The sequence below is a fragment of the Oncorhynchus tshawytscha genome, linkage group LG02 (assembly GCF_018296145.1).
Source record: "Oncorhynchus tshawytscha isolate Ot180627B linkage group LG02, Otsh_v2.0, whole genome shotgun sequence".
NCBI classification, from domain to species: Eukaryota; Metazoa; Chordata; class Actinopteri; order Salmoniformes; family Salmonidae; genus Oncorhynchus; species Oncorhynchus tshawytscha.
The window spans coordinates 2,964,184-2,985,277 of NC_056430.1; the positions used below are offsets into that span (position 1 = coordinate 2,964,184).

Here is a 21,094-nt window from a genome sequence, read left to right on the forward strand (position 1 = left end):
TTACCAACGTGAGTGCTACAGGGTGGTAATCATATAGGCATGTTACCTTCACTGTCTTGGGCACATGGACTATGGTGGTCTGTTTGAAACATGTAGGTATTACAGACTCGGTCAGGGAGAGGTTGAAAATGTCAGTGAAGACACTTGCTAGCATGCTTTGAGTACAAATCAAATTAAATTGGTCACATACACATATTTAGCAGGTTATTGCAGGTGTAGCATTATGCTTGTGTCCCTAGCTCCAGCGGTGCAGTAACAATTGCCAACAATACACACATTTAAAAGTAAAATAATGGAATTTATAAATATTAGGACGAGCAATGTCGGAGTGGAGTACAGTGTGTGTATATACATATGAAATTAGCAAAGCAGTATGTGAACATTACTAAAGTGACCAGTGTTCCATTATTAATGTGGCCAGTGATTCCATGTCTATGTATAAAGGGCAGCAGCCTCTAAGATGCAGGGTTGAGTAACCGGGTGGTAGCCGGCTAGTGATGGCTATTTAACAGTGATGGCCATGAGATTGAAGCACTTTTTCCCGTCTCTGTCCCAGCTTTGATGCACCTGTACTGAGCCCGTCTTCTGGATGATAGACACACTGCTGTTACACCTGTAGACGCACTGCTGTTACACCTGTAGACGCACTGCTGTTACACCTGTAGACGCACTGCTGTTACACCTGTAGACGCACTGCTGTTACACCTGTAGACGCACTGCTTTTACACCTGTAGACGCACTGCTGTTACACCTGTAGACGCACTGCTGTTACACCTGTAGACGCACTGCTTTTACACCTGTAGACACACTACACTATAGACACACTACGGTTACACTACACAAGTTTCATGACTAGTTGCATGACAGAGTACCTTATTGTCTGTGTCTTTGCCTACCTCTCTCTCTGTAGGTGTTCAGCTCTGAGGGAGGCTGGATCTGTGTGTCTGAGGCTCTGCAGGTTCTAGGAGGGCTGGGCTACACTAAGAACTATCCCTACGAACGCTACCTCAGAGACTGCCGTATCCTGCTCATCTTCGAGGTATCACGCACACAGTGTAGTATTTCTCCTTTTAATAACAGAGAGTTATACAGCGTTAACCATGTAGTGTCCACCAGAGGGCGGATGTCCACCTTGACAGACTAGATACTAGTGATTTGCGGGTTGACTTATTTTCCACCATAATTTGCAAATAAATTCATAAAAAATCCTACAATGTGATTGTCTGGATTTTTTTTCCCCCTCATTTTGTCTGTCATAGTTGAAGTGTACCTATGATGAAAATTACAGGCCTCTCATTTTTTTAAATGGGAGAACTTGCACAGTTGGTGGCTGACTAAATACTTTTTTGCCCCACTGTACAGACAAACACTGTGAAAGAAGAGTTTAAAATAATGTTTGGGAAAGATTTGGTGAAGTAGTAAAAGAGGATGACAGCAGTGCTGGCTATGTTATGTGGTTAAGTAGTAAAAGAGGATGACAGCAGTGCTGGCTATGTTATGTGTGATGATTCCGATAGGCCTATGGCATGTCAAGGGAATGGCATGTTCAGATGGGTTAAATGGACACTTGAAATCTGGACACTGACTGTAGGTCTAACGTCTCACATGGCCTTAATATTAACTCCTGCAGAATTAAGCATGTATTACTGTAAAATGATACACCAAATGTTGGCAACGTTATGACTCGGGAACAGGAGTGGAGAAATATGATTTATTTATTTCTGCATCTTGAGAGAATGCAATGCTCAGTTAGATACCTTCTGTAGAGGTTCTGTCTTCATCATAAACACATAGTATTTCAACCACATAAGATTTCAGTTCGGCTTTAATGTATATTTTATTAGAAACACGTTGGGGTCATTTTCACAGCTTTCTTTCTCCTTAACCGGTTAAACTGATGTCGTTTTGGACATTTTGCACTGAAAATCTTTCTCGACTTGTTTATTTATTTATATATATTTTTTGTTGGTGTTATTGTGTTTTCTCCCCGGTCCCTAAATGTCTTTGCTCCACGAAAGATGACAGAGAGAACTTTACCGGTGTCAACTAGATTGAAGCATTAATTCTATCGATCTATTACATTATTCTGCTGAGCAAGGGTTTATTTAGTCTTCTAGGGCAACAAGTAAGCTACATGTATCTAAGTTGACTAACAAATTCCCCTCAGATATTGATCTATTTACGCTGCCTTCAGCTATTTCAAACATGGATTCAACCACAAAGACCAGGGAGGTTTTCCAACCACAAAGACCAGGGAGGTTTTCCAACCACAAAGACCAGGGAGGTTTTCCAATGCCTGTCAAAGAAAGGCATCTATTTGTAGATGGGTAAAATAAAATCAGACATTGAATATCTCTTTGTTATTAATTACACTTTCTGAAGGCTCTGTATCAGTCAAGGGGTGTGAATACCTTCTGAAGGCTCTGTATCAGTCAAGGGGTGTGAATACCTTCTGAAGGCTCTGTATCAGTCAAGGGGTGTGAATACCTTCTGAAGGCTCTGTATCAGTCAAGGGGTGTGAATACTTTCTGAAGGCTCTGTACCAGTCAGGGGGTGTGAATACTTTCTGAAGGCTCTGTGCCAGTCAAGGGGTGTGAATACTTTCTGAAGGCTCTGTGCCAGTCAAGGGGTGTGAATACTTTCTGAAGGCACTGAATCTCCCTGGAGATATGAAGATGTTAGATTGTAGTTATGAAGAGGTCTTTACTTGACGTTGTGTTCTGTCTCTTCAGGGCACCAATGAGATCCTGAGGATGTACATAGCTCTGACTGGGATGCAGTATGCTGGAAAAATACTGACAGGCAAAATCAAGTAAGTAACTTTTTGGACGACCTGACCAAATTCATATAGAAATGTGAGTTATAGATCTGGCATTCGCATTGAAAGCAAGTCTAAGAATCGGTAGATCTGTTCTATTTTTTTCTATTTCTTAGTTTTTTTTCATCATTTGGTTTTGTACACCAGCTTCAAACAGCTGAAAATACTATTATTGGTGATGGAAAACATATTTCACAGAGGTTTAGATGGTACACTGATTCTCCACACTATACTTGCTTGTTTTGTCACAAACTGAAATTAGGCGAACTATTACAATTTTAGCGACCATGAAATGGTGGTGTGATTTCTACATATGGCACCTTTTTAAGATAAGTTACATGACCAAAAGTATGTGGACACGTGCTCGTCAAACATCTCATTCCCAAATCATGGGCATTAATATGGAGTTGTTCCCCCCTTTGCTGCTATAACAGCCTCCACTCTTCTGGGAAGGCTTTCCACTAGATCATTGCTGCAGGGACTTCAGCCACGAGCATTTGTGAGGTTGGGCAATAAGGCCTGGCTCACAGTTTGCGTTCCAATTCATCCCAAAGGTGTTCGATGGGGTTGAGGTCAGGGCTCTGTGCGGGCCAGTCAAGTTCTTCCACACGATCTCAACAAAACACTTCTGTATGGACCTCGTTGAAATTCACAGAGCTCTTCAGTAAGGCCATTCTACTGCCAGTGTTATACTATGGCGATTGCATGGCTGGTTTAGATTTTATTCACCTGTCAGCAACGTGTGGCTGAAATAGCCGAATCCACTCATTTGAAGGGGGGTCCACATACTCTTGTGTGTATGTATGTGTGTATATGTGTATATATATCTCAGCTCAATTCATTACATTTCTATCTGTAACATTCTGAAATTGTCATCTGTCTCTCTGCCTTGTCCAATCAGGGAGATGAAGAAGGGGAATGTGGGTGTGGCCTTTGAGATGTTGGGCAGGAAGTTGGGAGATGCGTTGGGGAGGAAGGTGGACCTTGGACTGACTGGGATGGATGGGGTGGTGCATCCTGGTCTGGCGGTGCGTACCTTATTTAACCTATAACCCCTAACCCTGGGACTGAATGGGACGGTACGTACCTCATATGCAGTACTACAGTGCATTCGGAAAGTATTCAGACCCCTTAACTTTTTCTTCATTTTGTTACGTTACAGCCTTATTCTAAAATAGATTAAATTGTTTTTTTTCCCCCTCATCAATCTCATCAATATCCCATAATGACAAGACAAAGCAAAATGTTTTTATGTGCAAATTTGTAAAAATAAACTATCACATTTACTTGAGTATTCAGACCCTTTACTCAGTACTTTGTTGAAGCACCTTTGGCAGCGATTTACAGCCGCAAGTCTTCTTGGGTATGTAGCTACAAGCTTGTCACACCTGTATTTGGGGAGTTTCTCAAAATAAATTATCTGCAGATCCTCTCAAGCTCTGTCAGGTTGAATGGGAAGCGTCACAGCTATTTTCAGGTTTCTCCGGAGATGTTAGATCAGGTTCAAGTCTGGGCTCTGGCTGGGCCACTCAAGGACATTCAGAGACTTGTCCCGAACCCACTCCTGCGTTGTCTAGGTTGCATACTCACAGTCAAATAGCCCTTACACAGCCTGGAAGTGTCCTGTTGAAAAACAAATGATAGTCCCACTAAGCGCAAACCACATGGGATGGTGTATCGCTACAGAATACTGTGGTAGCCATGCTGGTTAAATGTGCCTTGAATTCAAAATAAATCACTGAGTGTCACCGGAAAAGAACCCCCACACCATTTCACCACCATGCTTCACAGTGGGAACCACACATGCGGAGATCATCCGTTCACCTACTCTGCATCTCACAAAGACACAGCGGTTGGAACCAAAAACCTCAAAAAAACCTCACTTCAGACTAAAGGACAGATTTCAACCGGTCTAATATCCATTGCTTGTGTTTCTTGCCCCAAGCAAGTATCTTCTTCTTATTGATATCCTTTAGTAGTGGTTTCTTTGCAGCAATTCGACCATGAAGGCCTGATTTCATGCAGTATCCTCTGAACAGTTGTTGCGATGGGTCTGTTTCTTGAACTTTTGTGACGCATTTATTTGGCCTGCAATTTCTGAGTCTGGTATCTCTAATGAACATCCTCTGCAGCAGAGGTAACTCTGGGTCTTCCTTTCTTGTGGTGGTCCTCATGAGAGCCAGTTTCATCATTGCGCTTGATGGTTTTGCGACTGCACTTGAAGAAACATTCAAAGTTCTTGAAATTTTCCGGATTGACTGACCTTCATGTCTTAAAGTAATGATGGACTGTCGTTTCTCTTTGCTTATTTGAGTTGTTCTTGCCATAATATGGACTTGGTCTTTTACCAAATAGGGCTGTCTTCTGTATACCAGCCCTACCTTGTCACAACACTATTGATTTGGCTCAAATGCATTAAGAATGAAAGAAATTCCACAAATTAACTTTTAACAAGGCACACCTGTTAATTGAAATGCATTCCAGGTGACTACCTCGTGAAGATGGTTGAGAGAATGCCAAGAGTGCAAAGCTCTCAAGGCAAAGAATCTCAAATATAAAATATATTTTGATGTTTAAACACTTTTTTTTTTTTTTGGTTACTACATGATTCCATATGTGTTATTTCAATGTTTTGATGTCTTCACTATTATTCTACAATGTAGAAAATAGGAATGAGTAGGTGTGTCAACTATTGACTTGTACTGTATGTAGATATGTTTTTTTTTCTTCTGTTTTTTAACATTTTGCAAAAACTTAAACTGTGTTGGCTTTGTCATTATGGGGTATTGTGTGTAGATTGAGGGGGGAAAAATATTTTATCCATTTTAGAATAAGGCTGTAATGTAACTGTGGAAAAAGTCAAGGAGTCTGATTACTTTCTGAATGTACTGTGCATATAATACTATAAACATGGCTGGAACATCCTAGTGCGGTGGAATTGTTTTTAACCTTATTGATCCCCACAGGCTTACTGTACATGTTGTTCCCTAACTGGTGACCCACTGGCCGGATTTGGCCCGCTGGTTATTTTATTTGTGTAATTGTTGGACCTAAAGTACTGTTAAAAATAAGCTCCAAGTGATACAATTTTGGGAAAATCTGTTCCAAAGTATTCCCACACATGAGAGATATTTGTGATCGTATACTAATGTAAGCAAGGTTTGAAATGATTGTTTTAGTCAAATATTATATTGGGTTTGGGCTTCTTGCTGTCAATTTGCACTCTACAAATCATTTGTATTTATGTTCTGACCATCTGCTCAAGAAAAAATCATCCTGCAACATTCTAGTTGATGATCCCCGTAAGTCCCATAATTTAGTCTGGTTAAGAGCCCTTATCTAGTGAACTCAGCAGTGGTCAAGCCCTGTCTAAATGACGTACTGGAATACCTTGAAATGGGGACAAAGTTAGACATTTTCTCATGTTACTTTATTTTATTTTTATGTTTTTTATTATTTATTTTAGTGGGTGGATCAGCTTTAATATTGAGCATAGATTGTTGCTTTCATCAATATAATTGTCTGCATCAATTCCTACCTCCATATTTTTGGAGGTAAATATATACACTACTGTTCAAAAGTTTGGGGTCACTTGGAAATGTCCACATTTTTTGTCCATTAAAATAACATCAAAATTATCAGAAATACATGTAGACAATGTTAATGTTGTAAATGACTATTGTAGCTGGAAACAGAATATCTCCATAGGCCCATTATCAGCAACCATCACTCCTGTGTTCCAATGGCATGTGGATGTTTCTTAGTGACCCCAAACTTTTGAACACACTTTTTAAAGAATATACCTTCCCTTATTGTTCCCCACAAACCCTACCACCTCTCCCTCAATTGGAGTAAACAATAACAATTAAGTTTGCCGATGACCCAACAGTGATAGGCCTGATCACCGACAATGATGAGACAGCCTATAGGGAGGAGGTCAGAGACCTGACCATGTGGTGCCAGGACAACAACCTCTCCCTCAATGTGATCAAGACAAAGGAGATGATTGTGACTACAGGAAAAGGAGGAACGAGCATGTCCCCATTCTCATCAACGGTGCTGTAGTGGAGCAGGTTGAGAGCTTCAAGTTTCTTGGCGTCCACATCACCAACAAACTAACATGGCCCAAGCACACCAAGACAGTCGTGAAAAGGGCACGACAAACCTATTCCCCCTCAGGAGACTGAAAAGATTTGGCATGGGTCCTGAGATTGTCAAAGGGTTTTACAGCTGCAACATCGAGAGCATCCTGACGGGTTGCATCACTGCCTGGTACGGCAACTGCTCGGCCTCTGACCGCATGGCACGACAGAGGGTAGTGCGTACGGCCCAGTACATCATCGGGGCCAAGCTTCCTGCCATCCAGGACCTCTATACCAAGAGATGTCAGAGGAAGGCCCTAAAAATGGTCAGACTCCAGCCAACCTAGTCATAGACTGTTCTCTCTGCTACCGCACGGCAACCAGTACCGGAGCACCAAGTCTAAGTGCAAGAGGATTCTAAACAGCTTCTACCCCCAAGCCATAAGACTCCTGAACAGCTACTCAAATGTCTACCCAGACTATTTGCATAGCTCTAGGTATATATTGCAATTCTTCAGCCATTCCTGGACCTGTGACCAAAAACGAGCTACATATGGACAGTACCAAAATAAATGATCTAGTGACTCCTCCTCCTCACAGCAAAATCTGCAGAGCAGGGAAGATTGGTTGCAAGAATATTGTATAATAATTTAAATAGAAAAATTCTACGTTTTGAATCCGGCGTTTTGCGTGTCAATTCATATGCCATGGAATCGGTACATCGACAATCTCTTCCCAACTATTTTACATTCATATGGCACAGCTGTCAATATTTTGGTCCTTAAATGAAACTGGTATATATTTTTACTTATCACAATTTTCTTTAACCAATTTTGGTCTTTAATGCAAAGTTGGTACTTGAAAGTATGAGTAAAATGTATTGATCTTGCGAATTAATTTCCAGGCAGACCTACCACGTTTTATTTCCTCAGGTGTTTCAGGCGAGCTCGCTCATTCCACCCACACTGCCACTTGGACAAGACTGGTACTAAACAGACTGATTAGGCGCCACCAAGCATCACATCGATAGCTAAAATGACGGGCAAATGTTGATTTTAAATTCTGCGTTTTGTGCAAATGGAACGTTTCTGGGATCTTTTATTTCAGCTCATGAAACATGGTACCAACACTTTACATGTTGGGTTTTATATTTTTGTTCAGTATAGTTGACCCACCTTTTTTACCACTATGTCACTGGACCCCACCAACCCACACTGTGTAAGGTGCAAAACATGTCAGACTGACATTGCGAGTGGGTGAACTGGCCCCGAAGAGCCTCATGAAGGGGAAAAGACACCGCTGCATCCTGTGCTGGCACCAGTTCTACATTGTGACATTTTCTTTGCAACAACCTTCAGAGCTTTTTTGCCAATTGCCTCATTCTTGGGGCACCCGCAATATTCCGCTTTATCAAGCAGCAGCCGTGCTCCTGCCGTTTTCCTCACACAGCCCACTTGCCATTCTCTAGACCGGCGACACTAAAGCTGCCAGTCGGAAGCGACTAGAAACAGTTGAATAATAGTAACATTTACAAATTGATGGTCCTTGAAAATAAATATTATTGCTTGAAAAAGTACTTGAATGTCCTTGAATTTGACTTGCCACTGTCAGTACAAACCCTGCATTCTGTCACACGTTGTTTTAGAACCATTCTGTCACTTCGGTGGGAAGGATCTAATGCAGAGTTTCCCAACCCTCTCCTCGGGCATCCCAGATGTTCCGCGTGTTTGTTTTAACCCTAAACTGGTGCACCTGATTCAATTAGTCAACTAATCATCAAGCCTTTGACTAATTGAATCAGGTAGGCCTGTTTAGGGTTAAAACAAAATGCTAAAAAGTCTGAGGTGGCTGAGGAGAGGGTTGGGAAACCATGATCTAATGAGTAAATGGAATGTATAAATAAAGTCATATGTTTCCCTGTCCCCTATTCTCTCCCAGGACAGTGCCAAGAAACTGGAGCAGAACGTGGCCCATTTTGGCTCCACAGTGGAGAACCTGCTGTACAGATATGGAAAGGTACATTATAGCCTTGACTTATTCCACATGTTGTCATTACAGCCTGAATTCAAAATAGATTAAAGAAAAACAATTCTCCCCCATCCTACACATAATACCCCATAATGACAAAGTGAAAATGTGTTTTTGGACATTTCAAATGTATTGAAAATTAAATACGTAAACATCATTTACATAAGTATTCACATCTCTGAGTCAATACATGTTAGAATCACCTTTGGCAGCGATTCCAGTTGTGAGTATTTCTGGGTAAGGATAATCAATCAATCAAATGTATTTATAAAGCCCTTTTTACATCAGCTGATGTCACAAAGTGCTATACAGAAACCCATCCTAAAACCCCAAACGACAAGCAATGCAGATGTAGAAGCATGGGGTCTAGGAAAAACTCCATAAGAGCTTTCCACACCTGGATTGTGCAACAGTTGCCTATTTATTCTTTTAAAAATGAATCAAGTTCGGTCAAATTGTTTGTTGATCATTGCTAGACAACCATTTTCAGGTCTTCCCATAGATTGTCAAGCCAATTTAAGTCAAAACTTTAACTCGGCCACTCCGGTTGTCCTGCTAAAAAGTGAATCTCCCAGTGTCTGGTGGAAAGCAGACTGAACCAGGTTTTCCTCTAGGATTTTGCCTTTGCTTAGATCCATTTTTGTTAATTTTTATCCTTAAAATACGCTGCAGTCCTTAACGATAACAAGCATACCCGTGACATGATGCAGCCACCACCATGCTTGAAAATATGGAGTGGTACTCAGTGATGTATTATGTTGGGGCAAATCCAACACAATACAACTCTTTGTGTTCAGGACAAAAAGTTCTTGCCACCTTTGCAGTTTTACTTCAATGCCTTATTGCAAACAGGATGTATGTTTTGGAATATTTTTTATTCTGTACAGGCCTCCTAACTATGATGTTGTGGATATTTTTTTATTTAACCTGGCAAGTCATTTAAGAAATTATTATTTACAAAGACGGCCTTCCCCATGCCAAACCTGGACAATGCTGCTCCCTCTCGGAAGGGTCTTACTTCGGTTGCTTCTCCAGACAAGGCCAAATCTACTCTGGGGTTGCTTACCAAGATGACATTGACGGTTCCTGAGTGGCTGAGTTTGAGTTTTGACTTAAATCAGCTTAAAGATCTATGTAAAGACTTGAAAATGGCTGTCTATGATCAACAACCAACTTGACAGAGCTTGAAGAATTTAAGAAAGAATAATGTGCAAATATTGTACAATCCAGGTGTGGAAAGCTCTTAGAGACCCAGAAAAACTCACAGCTGTAATCTCTGCCAAAGCTGATTCTAACATGTATTGACTCGGGGGTGTGAATGAGCTATTTCTGTATTGAATTTAATGTATTTGCAAACATGTCAAAAACATATTTTCACTTTGTTATTATGGGCTAGTGTGTGTGTGTGTGTAGATGGGTGTGGGAAAAAATGAATTGAATCCATTTTGAATGTAAGGGTTTATTGCAGGTGAAAGTGTTGCATTGGTTCTCAACTGGTGTTGCTCACTGGGGAGCCAGACCCAGCCAATCAGAATGAGTTTTTCTCTACAAAAGGGCTTTTATTATAGAGAGAAATACTCTTCAGCACTCTCTCAGACGATCCTGCAAGAAGCCAGATGTGGGGTTCCTGGGCTGGCGTGGTTACACGTGGTTTATGGTAGAGAAATTAACATTTTAAATTCTCTGGCAACAGCTCTGGTGGACATGCCTGCAGTCAGCATGCCAATTGCATGCTCCCTCAAAACTGCACATTTTAGAGTGGCCTTATATTGTCCCCATCACAAGGTGCACCTGTGTAATGATCATGCTATTTAATCAGCTTCTTGATATGCCACACCTGTCAGGTGGATGGATTATCTTAGCAAAGGAGAAATGCTCACTAACAGGGATGTAATCAAATTTGTGCACAAAATTTGAGTAAAATAAGCTTTTTGTGTGTGTGGAAGATTTCTGGGGTCTTGTATTTCAGCTCATGAAACACAACACCAATACTTTGCATCTTGCTCACATACATACATATATGTATATATATATGTATATATATATGTATATATATATATATATATATATATATATATATATATATATATATATATATATATATATATATATATATATACCATACATACATGCATACATACAGTGGGGCAAAAAAGTATTTAGTGAGCCACAAATTGTGCGAGTTCTCCCACTTGAAAAGATGAGGCCTGTAATTTTCATCATAGGTACACTTCAACCGTGACAGACAAAATGAAGAAAAAAATCCAGAAAATCACGTTGTAGGATTTTTATGAATTTATTTGCAAATTATGGTGGAAAATAAGTATCGACGAATAAGAGTCGACGGCATCCAGTCAGAGCCGTTGGAGTTGGTTAAAGGGGTCCCACAAGGTTCTATACTTGGTCCATTACTGTTCACTCTCTACATAAACAATATCGGTGATGAGAAAGTGTCAAATTAATTTATATGCTGATGACACTGTCATGTACTCTATCACTTCAACGGCTGACCAAGCATTATCACTATTGGAGACAGATTTTAAGATATTACAAGGGTCTTTTATACAGCTGAAACTTGTTTTAAATGCAAAGAAAACACATTTTATGATTCAAAAAAGTTCAAAAAGTTGGTTGAAAAAACACCTGCACTTACGAGCTTAGATGGTTCTCAAATTAATCAGGTCTCTGCATATTAAAAAGTTAGGGATATGGTTGGATGATGAACTGTCTTTTAAAATGCATATTGACAAACTTTGTAAACGGCTAAAAATCAACTCTATAGAAACAGGACATGTTTGACCTCTACAAATACAAGACAAATTGTGCAAGCTACTTATGTCTGTTATAGATAATGGGGATATTATTTACATGCATGCTACGGCATCAACACTTAAATCGCTGGATGCTGCTTATCATTGCGCACTTAGGTTTATTACGGGTGCTAGCTACAGAACTCAACACTTTATTTTATATCATAATGTGGGTTGGACTTCGCTGTCCATGAGACGAGAACAACATGCTCTCATGTTTGTCTATAAATCACTTCTGAATAAGCTACCTTCTTATTTATCTTCTCACTCATCAATATTAGAAGTAGAATTCCTAAAACCAGGTCTCAAGCATGGATTACACTTGAGGCCCATGTGATTTCCACAGAGTTGGGTATGGCTGCCTTTTCCTGTTACGCTCCTTGCCTATGGAATAGCCTGCAGACTAAACTTAAACTTGAGACTCTTGTCACCCATTTTAAACATTTATTGGAGTATTTTTATTTTTGTATTGCTTGTAACTGTTTTGGGTAATACAAGTTCTTGTGCTATTAGGGGAATAACCTGTGTGTAAATGTAATCTGTTGCTGTATTTATTTGTGTTATCTGTGATGGTTTTGTTTGTCTTGTGTAGTTTCTTAATCATTGTACCTAAACTGTATGTGTAAACATGTATACGCAGGGCCCAGCTGTGAAAGAGACCTTTGTCTCAGTCTGTTGTTGAAATAAAGGTAGAATAATAATACACGTTAGAATAAAGCTGTAAAGTAACAAAATGTAGAAAAGGTGAAGGGGTCTGAATAGTTTCAGAACGTGTCTTTCTGTTCCTCCAGACGATAGTAGAGGAGCAGCTGATCCTGAAGCGTGTTGCTGACGTCCTGATCAACCTGTATGCCATGACAGCCGTCCTATCACGATCTAGTAGATCTATCTCTATAGGGCTCAGGAACCACGACCATGAGGTAATACTGTACTATACTATCACCATCTTGTTGATATACAGTGTCATAAAGTATTCCCCCCTTTCTGATTTTGACCATGTGAAAACCAAACACTGCATTCCACATTAAGAACCTCAGAATGTCAGGCCATCCATCTGTGAGCTGAAGCTCAACTGGGTGTATGACAATGATCCAAAACACACAATCAAGTCAACATGAAAATGGCTAAAAAGCAACTAATTTGAAGTTTTGGAATGGCCTTATCCAGACCTAATCACAAGTGAGATGTTGCAGGACTTGAAACGAGCAGTTCTGGTGTCACTGAGTTAAGCAGTTCTGCATGGAAGAGTGGGCCAAAATTCCCCACAGCAGTGTTAGACTGATCAACAGGCATTGCAGCTAAAGGTGGCACAACCAGTTATTGAGGGCAATTACTTTTTCACACGGGGGAATTGGGTGTTGCATAACTTTGTTTATTAAATTAAATAAGTGTCACATTTGTGTTATTTGTTCATTCCGGTTCCCTTTATCTATTATTAGGTTTTGGTTGAAGATCTGATAACATTCAGTATAAAAAAATATTTTTAAAAAAGAGACAATCAGAAAGGGAGGAAATACTTTTTCACGCCACTATCTCTATAGGGCTCAGGAACTATGTCCATGAGGTAGTACTGTACTATACACTATCTCTATAGCGCTCAGGAACTACGTCCATGAGGTAGTAGTGTATAGTACTAATCACTATCTCTATAGGGCTCAGGAACTATGGCCATTTTTTTATTTTTTTTTTATTTCACCTTTATTTATCCAGGTAGGCTAGTTGAGAACAAGTTCTCATTTGCAACTGCGACCTGGCCAAGATAAAGCATAGCAGTGTGAACAGACAACACAGAGTTACACATGGAGTAAACAATTAACAAGTCCATAACACAGTAGTAGAAAAAAAAGGGGAGTCTATATACATTGTGTGCAAAAGGCATGAGGAGGTAGGCGAATAATTACAATTTTGCAGATTGGAGTGATAAATGATCAGATGGTCATGTACAGGTAGCGATATTGGTGTGCAAAAGAGCAGAAAAGTAAATAAATAAAAACAGTATGGGGATGAGTTCGGTAAAAATGGGTGGGCTATTTACCGATAGACTATGTACAGCTGCAGTGATCGGTTAGCTGCTCAGATAGCAGATGTTTGAAGTTGGTGAGGGAGATAAGTCTCCAACTTCAGCGATTTTTGCAATTCGTTCCAGTCACAGGCAGCAGAGAACTGGAACGAAAGGCGGCCAAATGAGGTGTTGGCTTTAGGGATGATCAGTGAGATACACCTGCTGGAGCGCGTGCTACGGATGGGTGTTGCCATCGTGACCAGTGAACTGAGATAAGGCGGAGCTTTACCCAGCATGGACTTGTAGATGACCTGGAGCCAGTGGGTCTGGCGACGAATATGTAGCGAGGGCCAGCCGACTAGAGCATACAAGTCGCAGTGGTGGGTGGTATAAGGTGCTTTAGTGACAAAACGGATGGCACTGTGATAAACTGCATCCAGTTTGCTGAGTAGAGTGTTGGAAGCAATTTTGTAGATGACATCGCCGAAGTCGAGGATCAGTAGGATAGTCAGTTTTACTAGGGTAAGTTTGGCGGCGTGAGTGAAGGAGGCTTTGTTGCGGAATAGAAAGCCGACTCTAGATTTGATTTTAGATTGGAGATGTTTGATATGAGTCTGGAAGGAGAGTTTACAGTCTAGCCAGATCCCTAGGTACTTATAGATGTCCACATATTCTAGGTCGGAACCATCCAGGGTGGTGATGCTAGTCGGGCGTGCGGGTGCAGGCAGCGAACGGTTGAAAAGCATGCATTTGGTTTTACTAGCGTTTAAGAGCAGTTGGAGGCCACGGAAGGAGTGTTGTATGGCATTGAAGCTCGTTTGGAGGTTAGATAGCACAGTGTCCAAGGACGGGCCGGAAGTACAGTGCCTTGCGAAAGTATTCGGCGACCTTTTGCCACATTTCAGGCTTCAAACATTGAGGATCTCAGGACCCATGCCAAATCTTTTTAGTTTCCTGAGGGGGAATAGGCTTTGTCGTGCCCTCTTCACGACTGTCTTGGTGTGCTTGGACCATTCTAGTTTGTTGTTGATGTGGACACCAAGGAACTTGAAGCGCTCAACCTGCTCCACTACAGCCCCGTCAATGAGAATGGGGGCGTGCTCGGGAGTCCACAATCATCTCCTTAGTCTTGGCTACGTTGAGATATAGGTTGTTATTCTGGCACCACACGGCTTGGTCTCTGACCTCCTCCCAATAGGCTGTCTCGTCGTTGACTGTGATCAAGCCTACCACTGTTGTGTCGTCTGCAAACTTAATTATGGTGTTGGAGTCGTGCCTGGCCATGCAGTCGTGGGTGAACAGGGAGTACAGGAGGGAACTGAGCACGCACCCCTGGGGAGCTCCAGTGTTGAGGATCAGCATGCCAGATGTGTTGCTACCTACCCTCACCACCTGGGGGCCGGCCCGTCAGGAAGTCCAGGATCCAGTTGCAGAGGGAGGTGTTTAGTCCCAGGTTCCTTAGCTTAGTGATGAGCTTTGAGGGTACTATGGTGTTGAATGCTGAGCTGTAGTCAATGAATAGCATTCTCACATAGGTGTTCCTTTTGTCCAGTTGGGAAAGGGCAGTGTGGAGTGCAATAGAGTTTGCATCATCTGTGGATCTGTTTGGGTGGATTGCAAATTGGAGTGGGTCTAGGGTTTCTGGGATAATGGTGTTGATGTGCGCCATTGCCAACCTTTCAAAGCACTTCATGGCTACGGACGTGAACGTTACGGGTCTGTAGTCATTTAGGCAGGTTGCCTTTGTGTCCTTGGGCACAGGGACTATGGTGGTCTGCTTGAAATATGTTGGTATTACAGGATGCACACGTCCTGGTAATCCGTCTGGCCCCGCAACCTTGTGTATGTTGACCTGTTTAAAGGTCATACTCACGTCGGCTACGGAGAGCGTGATCACACAGTCACCTGGAACAGCTGATGCTCTCATGCATGCCTCAGTGTTGCTTGCCTCGAAGCAAGCATAGAAGTGAGCGTCGGAGCCGGTGTAGTATGATTCAATCTTAGCCCTGTGTTGACGCTTTGCCTATTTGATGGTTCGTCGCAAGGCAAAGCAGGATTTCTTGTAAGCGTCCGGGTTAGAGTCCCGCACCTTGAAAACGGCAGCTCTACCCTTTAGCTCAGTGCGAATGTTGCCTGTAATCCATGGCTTCTGGTTGGGGTATGTACGTACATTCACTGTGGGGATGTCGTCCTCAATGCACCTATTGAGAAAGACATTGACTGATGTGGTGTACTCCTCAATGCCATTGGAAGAATCCCAGAACATGTTCCAGTCTGTGATAGCAAAACAGTCCTGTAGCTTAGCATCTGCTTCATATGACTACTTTTTTATAGACCAAGTCACTGGAATCAGGAGGATAGAGTTGTGGTCGGATTTACCAAATGGAAGGCGAGAGAGAGCTTTGTACGCGTCTCTGTGTGTGGAGTACGGGTGATCTACAATTGTTTTCCCTCTGGTTGCACATTTAGCATGTTGATAGAAATTTGGTAGAACTGATTTAGGTTTCCCTGCATTAAAGTCTCCGGCCTCTAGGAGCGCCGCCTCTGGGTGAGTGGTTTCCTGTTTGCTTATTTCCTTATACAGCTGACTGAGTGCGGTCTTCGTGCCAGCATCTGTCTGTGGTGGTAAATAAACAGCCACGAAAAGTATAGCTGAGAACTCGCTAGGCAAGTAGTGTGGCCTGCAATTTATCACAATATACTTCTTCAATTGAGCAAAATCTAGAGACTTCCTTAGATTTCGTGCACCAGCTGTTGTTTACAAATATACACAGACCGCCCCCCCTCGTCTTACGGAGTGTGCTGTTCTATCCTGCCGGTGCAGCGTATATCCCGTTAGCTGAATATCCATGTCGTCATTCAGCCACGATTCCGTGAAACATAGGATATTAGTTTTTGATGTCCCGTTGGTAGGATATCCGGGATCGAACCTCATCTAATTTATTGTCCAATGATTGCACATTGGCGAGTAATATTGACGGTAAAGGCAGCTTTCCCACTCGCCTTCTCCGGGTCCTGACCAGGCATCCGGCTCTTTGTCCTCTGTACCTGCGTCGCTTCCTCTTGCAAATAACTGGGATGTGGGTCCTGTGGGGTGTTTGGAGAATGTCTTGTGCATCGTCGTTGTTGTAGAAAAAAGTCTTTGTCTACTCCGAGGTGAGTGATCGCTGTCCTGATATCCAGAAGCTCTTTTCTGTTGTAAGTTGCAGAAACATTATGCAGTTGCAGAAACATTATGTACAAAATAAGTTACAAATAAAGCGGGGGAAAAATGATTATAGCACAATTGGTTGGGCGCCCGTAAAACTGCTGCCATTTCTTCCAGCGCCATTTTGAACAGTATGTATACAGTATCCATATTACCACTGTATCAGGAAGTATACAGTATCAGTATGTATGCAGTATCAATATTACCACTGTATCAGGAAGTATACAGTATCAGTATGTATACAGTATCCATATTACCAATGTATCAGGAAGTATACAGTATCAGTATGTATGCAGTATCAATATTACCACTGCATCAGGAAGTATACAGTATCAGTATGTATGCAGTATCAATATTACCACTGCATCAGGAAGTATACAGTATCAGTATGTATGCAGTATCAATATTACCACTGCATCAGGAAGTATACAGTATCAGTATGTATGCAGTATCAATATTACCACTGCATCAGGAATTATACAGTGTCGGTATGTATACAGTATCAATATTACCGCTGTATCAGGATGTATACAGTATCAGTATTACCGCTGTATCAGGAAGTGTACAGGATCAGTATGTATACAGTATCAATATTACCACTGCATCAGGAAGTGTACAGGATCAGTATGTATACAGTATCAATATTACCACTGCATCAGGAAGTGTACAGGATCAGTATGTATACAGTATCAATATTACCACTGCATCAGGAAGTATACAGTATCGGTATGTATGCAGTATCAATATTACCACTGCATCAGGAAGTATACAGTATCAGTATGTATGCAGTATCAATATTACCACTGCATCAGGAAGTATACAGTATCAGTATGTATGCAGTATCAATATTACCACTGCATCAGGAAGTATACAGTATCAGTATGTATGCAGTATCAATATTACCACTGCATCAGGAATTATACAGTGTCGGTATGTATACAGTATCAATATTACCGCTGTATCAGGATGTATACAGTATCAGTATTACCGCTGTATCAGGAAGTGTACAGGATCAGTATGTATACAGTATCAATATTACCACTGCATCAGGAAGTGTACAGGATCAGTATGTATACAGTATCAATATTACCGCTGTATACAGTATCAGTATGTCTGCAGTATCGATATTACCGCTGTATCAGGAAGTATACAGTATCAGTATGTATACAGTATCAATATTACCACTATCAGGAAGTATACACTATCAGTATGTATACAGTATCAATATTACCGCAGTATCAGGAAGTATAAAGTATCAGTATGTATACAGTATTAGTATTACCACCGTATCAGTATGTACACAGTATCAGTATTACCGCTGTATCAGGAAGTATACAGTATCAGTATGTATACAGTATCAATATTACCGCAGTATCAGGAAGTATACTGTATCAGTATGTATACAGTATCAATATTACCGCTGTATCAGTATGTATACAGTATCAATATTACCGCTGTATCAGGATGTATACAGTATCAGTATTACTGCTGTATAGGGAATTATACAGTATCAGTATGTATACAGTATCAATATTACCGCTGTATCAGGAAGTATACAGTATCAGTATGTATACAGTATCAGTATTACCGCTGTATCGGGAAGTATACCGTATCAGTATGTATACAGTATCAAATTACCACTGTATCGGGAAGTATACTGTATCAGTATGTATGCAGTATCAATATTACCGCTGTATTTGGAAGTATACTGTATCAGTAAGGCTGAATCACATCCGGCCGTGTTTGGGAGTCCCATATGGCGGCGAACAATTGGCCCAGCGTTGGGGTAGGGTGTGATTGTAAATAAGAATTTGTTCTTAACTGACTTGCCTAGTTAAATAAAGGGTAAATAAAAATATAATAAAACATGCAGTAGGGTCTAACAACATGGTAATATTTTGTGTTTTATTATTCATATGTCTTGAAGCTTATTGGTTGCTACACTAATCAACAGCGTAGTATGATTTCTTCCATTTTTAGTTTTGGTTGTTTAATTGTTTGCCTTCCTCATATTCTGATGAACTATGTGAGAGCTTCTATTGTTCTAGGTGCTGCTGGCTAACACGTTCTGCACCGACGCCTTCTTCAAGAACAACTACTGGCTAACTCAGCTACAGAGGAGTGAGTAGGACAGAGTCGGCACCCTATTCCCTTTATTGTGCACTACTTTTAATGAGGTCATTGTGGGGTGCTTACATTTATCCTAGTTCACACATGTACTCGTGTATTTTTGCATATCACAACTATCCCTGATACCTCCAACAGTGACCCTGGAGCCATTAGGGTTAAGTGCCTTGCTCAAGGGCTCATTGGAAGTTTTTTTTTACCTTGTCGGCTCGGTGACCTCAATACACAGCCAGCCAGTCACAGCATCACGTGTGATCCACATATGAACATATAATTGTCGCAGCTATTATAATTAGTGAACTCTCATATATGTTTTGTTTCAATTTACACAACGTCCTCACAGAGAGATTCGGTTACACAACGTCCTCAGAGAAAATCTGTGACACAACGTCCTCAGAAAGAGAGAATCGGTTACACAACGTCCTCAGAGAGAGAATCGGTTACACAACGTCCTCAGAAAAAACATCTGTATATTGTTTTATCAGATCAATAGTTGTAGGCTAGTTTGTGTGTGTGTGTGTGTAATGAAGGTAGTTTGTGTGTAGGCTAATGAATGTTATTTTTTGTTATTTTTAATTTTGTTTCAGACTCACCTGAGAACCAAGATGAGAACATTAAGAAGATTGCCAGGGAGGTTCTGGAGAAGAGAACCTATGTCTGTTCCCACCCTCTGGACAGAACCTTCTAGAACCTGAACAGAATAACAGAACTCTGACTGGAGGAGACATGGTGTCCTATTCCCTATGCAGTGCACTACTTTGAGCCAGAGCCATATGTAGCAACCTAAAAGTGGGGCACTGTAAAGGCATTAGGGGGCCACTAGAGACTGACCCCGGGGTCCTGTGACCCTAAATTTCCATCCATGGCTACATGCCTCTACTTTTGTATTGTTAACTAGCAATAACTAACTCCTCAGTTCTGAAGCAACTCTTGATATGATGTTAATTTAATTCTGGATATCATTTATAACTACGATTGAATATAATGACCTTGTTTTACTGATGGTACTTTGGTTGAAGTGAACAGTGGTTGTAGGTTACTGGCCATTTATTCTATTAAAGTGTTGATTTGGAACATGGTACCCTGTTCCCTGAACAATAAGTCTAATCAAATCTAATTTTATTTGTCACATACACATGGTTAGCAGATGTTAATGCGAGTGTAGCGAAATGCTTGTGCTTCTAGTTCCGACAATGCAGTAATAACCAACAAGTAATCTAACTAACAATTCCGAAACTACTGTCTTATACACACAAGTGTAAGGGGATAAAGAATATGTACATAAAGATATATGAGTGAGTGATGGTACAGAGTGGCATAGGCAAGATACAGTAGATGGTATCGAGTACAGTATATACATATGAGATGAGTATGTAAACAAAGTGGCTAGTGATACATGTATTACATAAAGATGCAGTAGATGATATAGAGTACAGTATATACGTATACATATGAGATGAATAATGTTGGGTATGTAAACATTATATTAGGTAGCATTGTTTAAAGTGGCTAGTGATATATTTTACATCATTTCCCATCAATTCCCATTATTAAAGTGGCTGGAGTTGAGTCAGTGTGTTGGCAGCAGCCACTCAATGTTAGTGGTGGCTGTTTAACAGTCTGATGGCCTTGAGATAGAAGCTGTTTTTCAGTCTCTCGGTCCCAGCTTTGATATACCTGTACTGACCTCGCCTTCTGGATGATAGCGGGGTGAACAGTCAGTGGCTCGGATGGTTGTTGTCCTTGATGATCTTTATGGCCTTCCTGTGACATCGGGTGGTGTAGGTGTCCTGGAGGGCAGGTAGTTTGCCCCCGGTGATGCGTTGTGCAGACCTCACTACCCTCTGGAGAGCCTTACGGTTGTGGGCGGAGCAGTTGCCGTACCAGGCGGTGATACAGCCCGCCAGGATGCTCTCGATTGTGCATCTGTAGAAGTTTGAGTGCCTTTGGTGACAATATGAATTTCTTCAGCCTCCTGAGGTTGAAGAGGCGCTGCTGCCTGGGAGCAAGACTTCCTGG

At 41.2% G+C, this 21,094-nt stretch overlaps 2 protein-coding genes across 2 annotated transcripts in view; both read left to right on the forward strand.

Moving 5' to 3' along the window:
* acad9 (acyl-CoA dehydrogenase family, member 9) overlaps positions 1 to 20,182 on the forward strand; it is a 33,823-nt gene extending 13,641 nt beyond the window's left edge. The window contains exons 11-17 of the mRNA XM_024381291.2: positions 911 to 1,039; positions 2,733 to 2,812; positions 3,720 to 3,846; positions 8,839 to 8,916; positions 12,530 to 12,658; positions 18,997 to 19,069; positions 19,663 to 20,182. Of these exons, the coding sequence (XP_024237059.2) occupies positions 911 to 1,039; positions 2,733 to 2,812; positions 3,720 to 3,846; positions 8,839 to 8,916; positions 12,530 to 12,658; positions 18,997 to 19,069; positions 19,663 to 19,763 (717 nt within the window). The 3' untranslated portion in view covers positions 19,764 to 20,182. The remainder of the gene's footprint in view (positions 1 to 910; positions 1,040 to 2,732; positions 2,813 to 3,719; positions 3,847 to 8,838; positions 8,917 to 12,529; positions 12,659 to 18,996; positions 19,070 to 19,662) is intronic.
* Positions 16,743 to 18,990, forward strand: LOC121847645. Its single transcript, XM_042329581.1, has 2 exons — positions 16,743 to 17,114; positions 17,217 to 18,990. The coding sequence occupies exons 1-2, from the start codon at positions 17,082 to 17,084 to the stop codon at positions 18,222 to 18,224; spliced, it is 1,041 nt and encodes a 346-aa protein (XP_042185515.1). The 5' UTR covers positions 16,743 to 17,081; the 3' UTR covers positions 18,225 to 18,990.
* Positions 20,183 to 21,094: the final 912 nt, after the last annotated feature.